At 41.1% G+C, this 13521-nt stretch overlaps 1 protein-coding gene across 5 annotated transcripts in view; it reads right to left on the bottom strand.

Moving 5' to 3' along the window:
• Positions 1–13521, bottom strand: part of wdpcp (WD repeat containing planar cell polarity effector) — an 83193-nt gene that overhangs the window by 15086 nt on the left and 54586 nt on the right. For 4 of the 5 annotated variants that reach the window (XM_089012635.1, XM_089012638.1, XM_089012636.1 and 1 more), the window contains 3 exons: positions 12589–12712; positions 10693–10756; positions 449–581 (listed from right to left, as the gene is read on the bottom strand). In XM_089012635.1, the coding sequence (XP_088868761.1) occupies positions 449–581; positions 10693–10756; positions 12589–12712 (321 nt within the window). Of the gene's footprint in view, positions 1–448; positions 582–6478; positions 6900–10692; positions 10757–12588; positions 12713–13521 lie in introns of those variants that run through there. The other variant, XM_089012639.1, reaches the window with a different exon arrangement.

Genomic DNA, 13521 nt, shown 5'->3' with positions numbered 1-13521 from the left:
AGTTAAGAATAGAACATGTAAATATCTTTAACACTGTAATACTTTTGAAATATATGTCACACATTTTGGGCCTGAAATAATTACATTTCAATTTTTTGGAAGAATTTTGAGTACAATATTACTGGATTGATGGGATGAAAATCTTTCGACAGATGACACGAAGCCGACATAAGAGCTTATCAGCTCACTTTGGCCACATTTAAGGCTTCATTTGGTCTTTTATAAAATTTGGGATTATTTTCACACTCAATAAAATAATTTTGAACCTCACCTTAAATAACCCTAAAAAATAGAAATGCTGTTCAGTGTATGTCAGGAATTTTGACATAAAGGCACTTAGGGAATAAATTATATACATATTTTTCAATCAATAAATGTGTCATTTGGTAACAATCTTGCAGGTATTGTTTTCAATTGACCAATATGAGCGTGTTTAAAAAAAAGTCACCTTGAGTGTCTTTCCGGTTAATCACGGTGATTATTTCCCGTCCGTCGCACGCTTCCGCCAGTTGGTGGGCTTTCCTCTTGGCCACCTCCGCTAGCACCAGCTCGTCCTTATCGCCCGCCGCGTAATGGAGGTCCTTTGAAGGCATGGCAAAAGAGAAAGACGCGTTAATCTAAAATGAATCTGGGCCAGGGTGACAATACTTCTCTTTTTGGGGAGGAGGCACGGCAAAGGTGGGTGTCGGGAAGAAGAAACGGATGAAATGGAAGAAAAAAAACAAGATGTTTGAAGGCCAACATCAGAAGCACGGAATGAAATGTCGTTTTTCCTCAGGAAAACTTTGAAATCAGCCTGCTTGTGTGGTTTTGGACTGCAGTGGGATGTTATCTGTCACATGTAGACGGCGGGAGGAGTTTCACACGGGGACACATATTAGCACAGCAGCCTATATATTAAAAAAAAAAAAAAGCATGGCTCTCTTTGAACCCCAAATTGCTATCAAGTGTTAAACTATGTCAACCAACCATATCACACATATTTCTCTAAGAGGACCTTTAAACAACATCACGTCTAATTATCTAAACATTTTTACTTTGTACACGCATATATGGACATCGTCCCGCTCTTTCTACTGTTTTGTGCCACAGTGTTACATTGTCTGTCTACATCAGTGGTTCTTAATCTTGTTGGAGGCACCGAACCCCACCAGTTTCATAGGCTCATTCACTGAACCCTTCTTTCAATGACTGTCACCACTAACTGCAGACGAGACTGAGGCGTGGACCACTGTAGCAGAGGGTCCACCGAACCCCTGAGACCGACTCACCGAACCCCTAGCGTTCAATCGGAACCAGTTTAAGAACCTACATGTTACGCCACCGTTTGTATTCAAAAATACGTAAAATGGTTAAACATCATGGCAGCTATGATTCATTAGGCCATATATGGCATTTTGCGTTGCCTGTTAGCATTTGTTATGTCTCCTCAAGCTAAGTCTGAAGCATCTTTTTTGGGAATAAATGACCTTAATCGTGCTTACACAAAGCAAAAAAAAGGCAGAATTATTTTGGTAGTTTTTCATTTTTCTTTCAATGCACTGTCAATGCTTCTTTGATTTTGAATGATTCATTATACTTTATAGGGGAGTAAAAAAATGGTGGCCAAGTATTTGTCAAAGTGTAACTTGTTGCACCAGACATAGAGCAAGAAAAAAATGGCGGCTCTTTCCACCAAAAGGGAAAGACAATCAGAACCTTGTCAAAGTGACTTGATGTGAGAGTGAATCACATCCGGGCCCCCACAGTGGGGCTTCCCAGACCGGGTGCGGGGCCCTGGGGCCCATCAAAGGCTGTGGCGTGTTGAGGAGAGCCTTTCCGCATCAGCGACATCACACGAGCGCGCCATGGCGACTCGGGGGCCGGCCGCGGATAACCCTCAGCTGCTCAAGGCTGCGCCCAGCTGGGCCTGCACTCTGCCCTAATACCCCCATATTGGAAGGCCCCCACAGGGGCAAAAAGACGAGGAGGAAGATGATGATGAAGCGGAGAAGGGGGAGGAGGAAGGAGCCACATGAGATGAGGCGCAAAGGGGGTTTGAACGCAGGCCGGAAAGGCCGTGAGGGCGGTGAGAGCGCACGGCGGCGAGGCAAAATGGAAACGTGTGAATGGGGAACAGATTGGGTAATTATAGTGCGGCGACTGCCCTCCTTGGCAGCCAGTTAGGGAGGAAATGTGAAAATGGATGACAACAAAACGGCCTCAATGGAAGCTCAAAGGAGACGAGACGGCGGAAAGCCCCAGGACGCCCCAACGCAGCCCCCGCCCATCAATTAGACGTGAACTGGCTTCACCAATTGATAACAGGGGCTGAGGGAATTTGGTGGCCGAACATTTCATGACATAGTGAATCTGAATTTATGGCGATCATTGAAAAAAAAAGATTTCATGTTAAATGTAACCTGTAATCTCTGAAAAAAATGGATTGGGTTAGGGGGACAACAACAACTGGACGCCTGGTTCCATAAATAATGCAGACCAAGAAAGTAATAGTTGGGACTGGATTGGATTAGCCTTTATTAGTCTCGCAGAGGAGAAATTTACATTTCACAGCAGCAATGTTATGAAAAGAATAGGAAAGGAAAAGAAGAAATAGAAAAACAAAGTACAGGACCTGCTGTAAAAGCAGCCACTCTTGCAGCACCGTCTTGAAGTCAAAAAGAAAAAACAAAACAACAAATAATGTGACACAACACAAAGACACAGACAGTCTTCAATCTTTCACACTTTCTGCACCATCTTTGTTGCATGAAGCAATTCCAGATGAATGAGAGGATCAAAGTGTCCTTTTCACCAGTGGATCAGGGACATTATGGTGAAATGTCCACGTCCGCTCCAAGCTAAATGTTGAAAGCAAACATGAAGCTGTAGCATCCATTGACGAAAAGAGACTGTCTCATCTCCTGTCCGACGTAATTCCGCTTCAATTCCAAGCAGCGACAGTTCCACATACGCATCGGCGCTATGCACTGACACTCATTTCTTCTCATAGCGGGCTCCTCAAGCCATGCATCCATCCACCCGCAGATTTCCCAACGTCACCGACCTTTGGGATAGACTCAGTGATAAGACTTCCATGTGGGAGTCTATCAGTGAGTCATGTATTCATTTTCCAACATATTTTTTGACAATTTTTCAACATGCAATTGGCAGATATCAAGTATGTTCAATTTTTTTTCGTTGCCGCCTACGAAAACTAGCCTGACTAGTTTTCGTCTTCTCCTTTCATCGATTTTAGAAGGACGTCAGGTTTTTGATTATGTGATTGTTGTGGCAGGATATCACTATCACAATGTAATTGTGACCGATACATCGATGCGCCAGTATCAAATATCAGAATCAATGCAATATCATGTCGATCTTTAATCTACCTCAGTTTGAAAAAACATACTTTTACAGATAGAATCACGCAAGGAAATCCTAGCAGAGTTGCGCGCAGCGCAGGGGAAGCAACATTGCATGAATTACCCAACAGGACAATACGAACGTTTGAACGCGGGGCGCTTTATTCCAGTTTAGCGTCTCATCAAGCCGTCTGGATGGCGGGGAGAGCGAGAGGAAGGGAACATAACAATGAGCAAATGTGAAAGGAGGGAGAGAGAGAGAGAGAGAGAGAGAGAGGAGAGAGAGAGAGAGAGCGTATCAAGGCGACTAAGCAGGGGATAACAGTAATACTGCACATAAAACCATCAGATATTACACCTCTTATTTCCCGCCGTTCAAACGCAACACTAATCTTATTTATACAAGAGCTTTAGGGGTTGTGGCGTGCCAGCTAACAGCGGCGCTGATAAAGAGGCCTGTGTTTTAGCGGGCCGTTTTTTTTTCTTCCCCTCCCCCGTCAAAAGGGAGGGGTGGCTCAGAGCCCAATATTGACTGATATTTGGGTGACGTCCAAAGAAATGACGGATTAGTTAAAATGACGCACATTAACGGGCTGCGCATCACTGTCAAACGGGATCAAAAATGATGATTGGTTCCTTTTAAGGGATTTAAGCCACACTTTTTCGCGGCGGACCGCTTTCATTTTTATGACCTTCGCCAAGGGGGGGGGGGGGGGGGGGGGTTCTGATCTGGATAAAGATGCTTCCAGTTTTGTTTATTTTAGAAAGGCGGAACATGAGGGTTGGAAAAAAACTACCGTATTTATTTGATTAGAACGCGCACGCGTGAATAATGCGCACCCCTAATTTTCAATTAATCATCGGTATAAAATGTTTCACTTTTTCTCGGCTCAGACCAAGCATTGTAAGTGGTAACACGTGTCCATGATAAAAATCATTTATGGACAATGTAATGTATATCAATTAAAATATGAAGAACACTGAATCGAAACTCTGGATATTGGTAATTGTGCAAAACAGCAATGCTTAACTCACGTTTCAGTGTGGGCAAGGCAAGGAAAGGAAAGGAAATGAAGCGTAGTCAAAGTAATGGTAATCAACAATAAAAAAAATAAAGGAATGCGCGTGATCCGGGTCTTTCCGGGAATCGAAACTGATGGGTGAGAATAGCCATGGAAATGCGATCTCACCACAAATATTTTATATATTTTCAATTGAATATATCTCTGCCTAACATTCGACTTGATTCTTGTGTTAACTGGACACTCAATAATATTCCACCAAAAATGTACATAATACAACAAAAAGATGTAAATATACCGTCACAGTCAAATTGCATCAACGAGTGTGTGGATTTACACACATTAAAAAAAAGCACAGCAACTCCTAAAATGAGTTCGTTTTTTTCAGGAGAGTGGGGGGTAAATATGCTAAATCAAAGTGTTTCACGATGGATTTTTCTTTTATCTTTAGCTGACGCGTAGCCCTGGACTCTCAGCAAATGCCCAAGTATGCAAATAATAAAAAATACACTTAAGCTAATCAAAACGGTCCTAATCCCGAGACATGCGCGCATACACACACACACACATCCACACGCACACACACGTGCATACACACACCTGTTAGCCTCACGTTTCACGAGCCCATGTATCAGATAGGCATTAAGGACTTTCATAGTTGCTAATTAGACATCTGAGAGACAACAGAGAGCTTAATAGCGAGAACGTGTGATACTTTCCCGTCAACCCGCCATCCCTCGGTGTTGAGATAGAGGCGTAGGATAACTGCTGAAAGGGGTTGGGGAGGGTGTTAAACGAGCTGGCATCACATTAGGCGATCACACAGTTTTTGATTTAATTAACAAGCAGGTACCACGCAATAACAAGCTGCAAAGAGATCAAGTGGTTTTGATCCAGTGGAGGATAAATAAATAAATAAATAATTTTATATATATATATATATATATATATATATATATATATATATATATATATATATATATATATATATATATATAGTAAAGTCTCGTTATATCGATATTATTGGGAGTCAGAGAAAATGTCGATATAACCGTACTATCGATATGTCCGATCCTGTGCCGTACTGCATGAAGCGGGGTATCTTTGATATGGCATGTAATTTTGTCATAGGGTTCATGGATTGCGTATCTAGCATGCTTTTGTACTGTAGTGAAGTGAAAAATAAACTTATGCATTATATAAAAACGTCATTTATTATTTTTATAACACACGCTTGCAGTGGTGACTGAGTATCACTCGACATTGTTGACATTGTACACACGAGAGAAACCACGAACGCCAGCATGTACAAACATTAAAACAGTGATTCTTGCAAGCGATAAAGATATCTGAATACAACACAATTAAATACATGTATGGAAAACGAAAACTGCAACGTTTACATTACTTACATTGATGAAGTATTCTGCGGCACGTCGAACTATTTCGCGATGAAGGAGTTGCTTGTTGGATTGGCCCCACAGCCATGATTGCCTTGTACGTTGTTCGGATATCACAATTCGTTTCCGAATGTTTGAAATTGGTGTCAAACAACTGTGTACGATATAAGAAGACTACAGTATTGTGACGTAGTCATCCTCTTTGATCCAGGTCCGAAGTCCAACGCTTCGTATGCCGTCTTTATTATGGTAGAAAATGGCGTCTGCTACACTGCGCAGGACACGGGAGCTGGTCACATGACCAAGTCACGTCACGTGACCAAGTCACGTGACCAACGGCGCGACCAATACAGATTTCGATAATGGTGGTACTGTATAGAAACCCCTAAGGAAATATCGATTCACCTTAAACTGCTTTTGTATCGATATAAATATAGCAAAATAGTCGGTGGGAGATGAAAAGGAGAACCGTAGTAACCGGATTATAGTAATAACCATGAATCCTACTAAACGGAACTAATTATACATAAAAAGACAAGAAATTTGCTGGGAAATGAAAATAGTATCATAATAAACAGTATTATCAATATAACCCATATCGATATAACGAGACTTTACTGTATATACAGTATACAACTCGTTATATTGATATCGGTTATATCGATAGTACTGCTTATTACAATACTATTTCTATGAATGCAAGGAGAAAATTTACATGCCACAGGATCGGATATATCGATAGTCCGGTTATATCGATATTTTTTCCGACTCACGAGAATAGCGATATAATGAGACTTTACTGTATATAAAATGGGCCCGGTAGTCGAGTGGTTAGCACACCGGCTTCACAGTGCAGAGGTCCCCAGTTCGCGTCCCGGTCCGGCCTCCCTGTGTGGAGTTTGCATTTTCTCCTCGGGCCCGCGTGGGTTTTCTCCAGGTCCTCCGGTTTCCTCCCACACTCCAAAAACATGCATGGCAGGCAGATTGACCGCTCCAAATTGTCCCTAGGTGTGAGTGTGAGAGTGACTGTTGTACGTCTTTGTGTGCCCTGTGATTGGCTGGCAACCACTTCAGGGTGTCCCCCGCCTCGTGCCCGAAGACAGCTGAGATAGGCTCCAACACCACCCGCGACCCTAATGAGGAATAAGCGGGACGGAAAATGGATGGATGGATATATAGATTATAGATCGAGATAGATGGATGGATGGATGGATGGATGGATGGATGGATGGATAGATACACACGTAAATAGAAAATTGGCTGGCATGGATTGTGGTACCGTGCTGCTTTTGATCTAGTGACAAGTGTGTACCAAGGTCTATAACAAGGTGAATACAGTATTGGATGGGGGTATGAAAACCTTTGCTAATTTTATTATTATCCGAGTCATTACGAAAGACTCAGGGGAGGTAGAAGGATGCCAATTATCACCCCTCGCTAAATTTTGGAAACGACTTGGTTAGCCCCCCCCCCCAAAAAAAGGAACCTCGACTAGTACCCCAGCGTGACCTCTATCCAAACACCCTCCCTCCCTCACTCTCCTGACCCCACCTTTCCATCCTCCCCTTCAATTTGGGCTGACACTAAAGTGTTTCACTTGAACAAAAGCTTTCTTCTTTTGGAGAGGAGCTCCATTGTTTACGATTAACAATAGTGCCCAGGGAGGGGTGGCGATAGGTGCAAGGGGCTGTGGGGGTGAGTATCATGCTGGGTCATCTGCGTGGAGTGTGTGCGCATTTTAGCCAGTCAACCATGCGTTATTGAGTTGTGCAGGCAAGTTAGACGTCCGAAAGAGTAGGGTGAGGATGGGGTGGTTTGGGGGAGGGTTACCCTCATTAACTGCACCCCCCCCCCCCCTAAAAAAAAAAAAAAAAAAAAAACAGCCCAGCGGCATCGGACAAGCGGCAGGTTAAAGCAACATAACAGCCTAATTAGAGGGAAGGGTGAAATGTCAGTGTTGACTTTTGCTGCTCGCTTGATCACTGAGACAAAAGAAAACAATGCTAATGGCTAAAATGCTAACCTTTTCAAGACCTATTCCGTTGGGGTTAACGCCGCTCATCCATGAGAAGAAAAAGAGCAGAATTTTATGAAAGCAGGGTTATAATTGCTTGCATTGAAACTTTGGGACGTCCAGACATTTTAACTGAAATAAATACAAAAAAATCTACATGGGAAGTGAACTGAGATTCCAGTAACAGTAAGATGTACTCAAATAGTGAGAAAAACAAGCTTCAAGCTACTTCTTGCCAGCCTCCATTTAGATTTACTGTCAAACTGCACACAAACTAAACCATTCACAAAGCTCAACCTTTTAATCCGCTAATTTATGACCAATACTAAATAGTATTCTTGTTATGGAGCCTTTAAGTAACAGATTGAACTACTGCTACAGCAACACATGAAGCCAGAACTTTATAATCGTACTCACAGGTATATGTACTTTATTTTATATATATATATATATATATATATATATATATATATATATATATATATACACACACACACACACACACACACACACACACACACACCAAAACAACCTAAACCTGGACTCACACATTGCAATAGCACATACAGTAAAGTCTCGTTATATCGATATCGGATATATCGATAGTCCCGGTTATATCGATACTATTTCTATGCACGCACGGAGAAAATTACATGCAAACAGGGTCGGATATATCGATAGTCCCGGTTATATCGATATTTTTTCGGACTCCCTTGAATATCGATATAACGAGACTTTACTGTATATCAAATATGATTTTTATATATTTTTATACTTTGCAATATGTACAGTTCTTTTTATGAATTTTTTTTGTGCCGTGGTACATTTTAGTCTAATGACATTTTCTTTTGTCCATAGAATATTTTGTTTCATCTTTTTACCCCCCACCCATCCATTTCAATTTTGCTGCTGTAGATTGCAAATTTCCCCATTTGTGGCACTATTAAAGCCTTTCTGATTCTGATTCCCTGCTAAGAATAACTAATGTTAGTGCTGTATTGAAGATTTGAGAGGAGCTGTTTTGGTGGCCATGTGGGGCAGATCATCAAGAGCAGTGATGCAGTCTGAAAACACTTATTTATTCATGGTATAGAAGCTATTTACTTTGATTAAAAATACACTATAAAACTTATTAAATAATTACCCAAAAATCAACACTTCTTTTCATTTGAATCTCTAACTATAAATTATTTACAAAACATCTGAGAAAGTTGTCTACATTTCTGACTATCTTTATGGCGGGACGATCAACTCCCCATTGACTCCCACCGCCCCTTTCCTCTTCACTTCCGCAACACGCCCCTTCACTTCACCCTTTCAAGGTCGACAGGCTAGGCTCCACCTTTTCACCGCTACTCGGGGCTGCATATTAGTGTGCCAGAGCAAAAGCGAGGGGCCCTGGGTGGCTAAAAAATAATATAAAAAAAGGAAGGGGGTGCATGGAGGAGCATTTCACCATAGAGTGGAAGAAAGAAAGTGAGCCCAGGAGCGCTGAAAAGGCGGCCGTCACACCTGCTCCCCCGACACTTGAATGGGTTACAAGTCAAATGCAAATGGCAAGAAAGGAGGCCGCGGGCTTAGATGGAGCGCCGAAAGAAAGCGAGGTCGCACAATGCCGGCGGAGCCTCTTGAACTTCATGTGAAACTCAGGTGGCGGCGCACCTTTATTGCAGGCCATTTTGTGTTTGCTGGTTCACAAGTGAGAAGATGAGTGTGTGGAAGACTAAGAGGGAACAGGTCCAAAAGGCGTCATTAACTTTCCTTATTGTGTCACCGATCTGCATCGGATCACTTTATGCGGGCAGCTGCTGCCATTCACAATAATTTTTTTCTGTTAAGAGGATAGGGTGGGGGGGCATAATTAACACGTTTCCGGAAATAGTGGCTACTTTAAGCAAGCGGCCCTTTTATTGATTTATTTATGGGCGTGGGGAGCAGAACCCCCCACCCCCATTTTTTTTACTTCAGGACCCAAATTTAAACATAAACATGAAGTAGTCAATATACATATGGCGTAGTTTTTGAATGCACACACATGCCTTTAAATGGCTAAAAAGAGCATCAGGACCTGTGGCTTTCCTTTCCCATATGCAGGGGACATTAGAATAAGTAAGTATACTATACATTAACACATTCACTGCCAGACGTGCTAAAAATGTGTCCACTCCAGTGCCAGGGTTTTTGTCATTTTCACTCAAATTCCAGGAACCACATAATATTGAATTTTAGGACTACATAAACATTCCCTGCTGTGTAAGAAACCTTAGACTGTCTTCTTTCATCAGAAATAGTTAATTACTAAGTAATATGGGTCTGGAGTAATATGAGATGCAAGTGGGGGCGGCTGGACAAAAGCTAAATGCTGCTCCCTCCTGGATCAGCGCTTTATCAGCACCCAAGAAAAAAAAAACAAACAAAACCCGAACGACTTCAGGAATGGCGCTTCATGTCATGCTTTTCAATTCCTAAATAAATTTTTCAATGGCAAGGAATGAGTTAAGGCATCACATCCAGATTACAACTACTGAAAAATGAATCTATTCTATTTGCATATTTTCATGCTAAAATGACACCACTTTCTTCTTCTTCTCAGGCACCATGTTAGCAGAGGACCAGCTAGCATTGGACACTCGCTAATAGCTGTCCTGTTTGACATTAAATAGCCATATGATGGAAAATCCCAATATAGAAAGAAAACAAGTATTGTCAGTGATGGAGGCTAACAGCGAATGGAGGCTAGATACCCAATGTAAGGTCATTCCCCAGCTATACAGTAGATAATGAATTATTTGGCATTTATGAATTTAAAACAACAAAGACTATCCTTGTATCAATGGGAAACAATACTGTACAGTATATACCTAGTTGGTAAACATGTCGTAATAACACAAATGAAAATGACTGGGGCTCACCATGAAAAGATCTCTAGCTTGCAAATCAACGGCAAGCAGGAAGGCTTTCTCAAAGCGCCCATATCTGAAAAATAAGAGAACAAAAGACAATTAAATGCAAAACATCAGTCAAAAAAAAAAGACATTTCGGGACATAAACATTGAAGGAGCTTGTGAAATATATCGAAAGAAAGATACCAAACAGCTAAACTTGCTGCCTATCGTCAAGAGCCAACTCTGGAACAAACCAAACAAGGGAAGCCATGCTTGGTGGGTGTGAGGCTATGTGTCCTCTTTCATTTGATGTCGACCGAGTGAGAAAGAATGCAGGTGGGCGATAAGAGCGAAGGGAGCGATGCCAACTAGGAAGACAGGGAGGAGGGCGAGATGCTCGCGGCAGGCGTGAACAACAGCGTCCATTTCAGTCAAAGGATCGACGACAGATGCCAGCTTCAAAGGACGGCGCAAACGGGTGCGCCATGTTTGAAATGCGCATCAGCGGCACGATGGGACGACATAAAACGCCTCTGAAAAGGGAGTCATTTTCTGACGCGATGATTTTCTTTGGGACCATACTTCTTGCAGCCCTTTATAATCTTCCATCCATGAGCAGTGATGTAATTAGTTGAAAGATGACTTACAATGTTTTTCTGTGTCAAAACAGCACAAGCACAGGGGGTGGGGAAGGAAGAGGGAATCTAACAATGTTGTTTATTTTACTATCATTTATTCATTTTTGTCATTAAACTACCCCCAAAATATGCAAAAAAAAAAATTTTTTTTGAAAAAAATTAAAATACATTTGAGGTATAAAAAGTTTGTACATTAAAAAAGTAACACAATTCTGAAACACAACATTTCTTGCGGTAACTTAAAAAAAAGAAAGTAACACATGGGTAAATAATAGGGTGAATGACGGTGTGGAAAAATATTATTACAGACAATATTACTTAAAAAAATGACGCATTTTTGCATCATTGGCAGATTTTTCTTAAAGGATAACCGACACCTCTGGACAAGTTGCATCCATAATTTGTAAAATAACTTCAAATGACTTCTACTGACCACATTTTACAAAGATTCGACCACATCTAGCTATGTTTTACGTTTTAAGACTTGCGCTGAATATTCAGGAAGTCTTGTTTTCAAGTTGATGCCGATGCCAGAAGTGACGTCGTAGAGGGAACAACCCTAACCGAGAAAGCGATACACAGTGCATTTTGGGTACTTTGTTTTGTCTGAAAACACCGCGGTGATCGCGAAATTAGAAGGAAAAGTACATAAATAATGTGATGGTGAATCGTTGTGTGTCGCAGCCAATTGTGGTAACACGCATGAAGAAGGTGTAAGTTTACACAAATTACCAGCGGACAAACCGCCACATATCACCGAAGTTGATGCTATATTGCTAATTAACGGAGCTTCATATATGTTTCATATATTCGTCCATGCATATGGCTCGAATTGATACAGAAGAACTTCTTTAATCGATCGCAAACCACTTATGCTTTACTCTTCAGAACTATTTGAATCATATTCATAACTGGATGAGTAACAAAAATATTATTTTTTATATTTTCCGAATCTGAACTCTCTGAAGCCATTGTTTTGATTCTGGAGCAAGGCAGTTTGTGAAGGAGTACCCTGATGAGGCATCACGAACTGGGGGCGCGACTTTCTGAATCTCTCCAGTTTTGAGCTCATTAGTGGCAGTTTTGGGTAACTTTAACTCATTTTTATTGGTTTTGCATTTGACTAAAAATATCAGCCTGCATATTTTGGGTATTTTAGATGCTATAAAACGTTTTTCTGATGTCCGCTGTGTACAGTATAAAGCCCTTCAAAACAACCAATGCAAAATGGTGATTTTAATGTATAGAATGTTCTTGTCTTTGGGTTCTAAACAAGCTGTTTTACCTGAGAAGGTGGTGGAAGAAGCGTCTGGCATACTTGTGCACTGACTCCTTGTAGTCTGCCGTGACGTTTTCAGGAAGAGGAGCAGGCGGGCTGTAAAAGGTTGCCAATGTGGCTTCGAGTTGCTCTGTGTACAGAAATAAACCAAAAAATAATATATACATTGCTCCCAAAAATTATGCTTATGGTTAATCTTTTGGCAGGTGGCACCAGAGAGACTGGAAGGGTCACAGAAAGGCATGAAAGTTAAGTTTAATTCTACAATCCTCATTTTAAAAAGGAAGTAATATCAAATCATATTTTATATAATACAGGGATACCTTGGCTTACGAACTTAATTGGTTCCCAGACAGAGTGTGTAAGGCGAAAAGTGTGTATCCCAAAAATTAATTTCCCATGGGAAACCATTAAAATGAGAATAATCCGTTCCCGGATCCCCATAAACATAATTTTCTACTTTCTAATTTTCTAAGCCTTAAAACTACACAAAATATACCTTATTTCATGTATAATAAATGTGCTACGATATTATAATTAAAGAAATAAACTGTACTGATAAATAAAGTCGCTTTATTTATCTTTGTGATGGTCATTGATGGCTTGATGGAATGAAGTGGCCGGTTTCACCAGCATTAAACACTTGATGAGGAATGTGACCTTCTTTCACCATCTTGAGGAATGATCCCTTGTAGGTGCTTTCTCTGCGATAATTTTACCTAGTTCCTCATCAATTGTGTTCTGTTTAGCTGGGTTGATAGCTTTTTGCATCAAGTGTACAGATGGCTTGTGCGGGTTATTTGTGGAGCCTGATTGATGGGATATTTTAACCTTGCAGTCTACACTCTGCCGTTGAACTATCAAAGTTGAAACAAGTCCAAATTTCACTGTTTTCTATCAATTTTCTCACTCTTTCTCTGTCGTCTGCCTGTCTCTTTA

Source organism: Hippocampus bargibanti, linkage group LG13 (genome assembly GCF_051943395.1).
Source record: "Hippocampus bargibanti isolate YZ-2025 linkage group LG13, ASM5194339v1, whole genome shotgun sequence".
NCBI classification, from domain to species: domain Eukaryota; kingdom Metazoa; phylum Chordata; class Actinopteri; order Syngnathiformes; family Syngnathidae; genus Hippocampus; species Hippocampus bargibanti.
The sequence above is the reverse complement of the archived record's forward strand: the minus strand, read 5'-3'. Positions and strand labels throughout refer to the sequence as shown.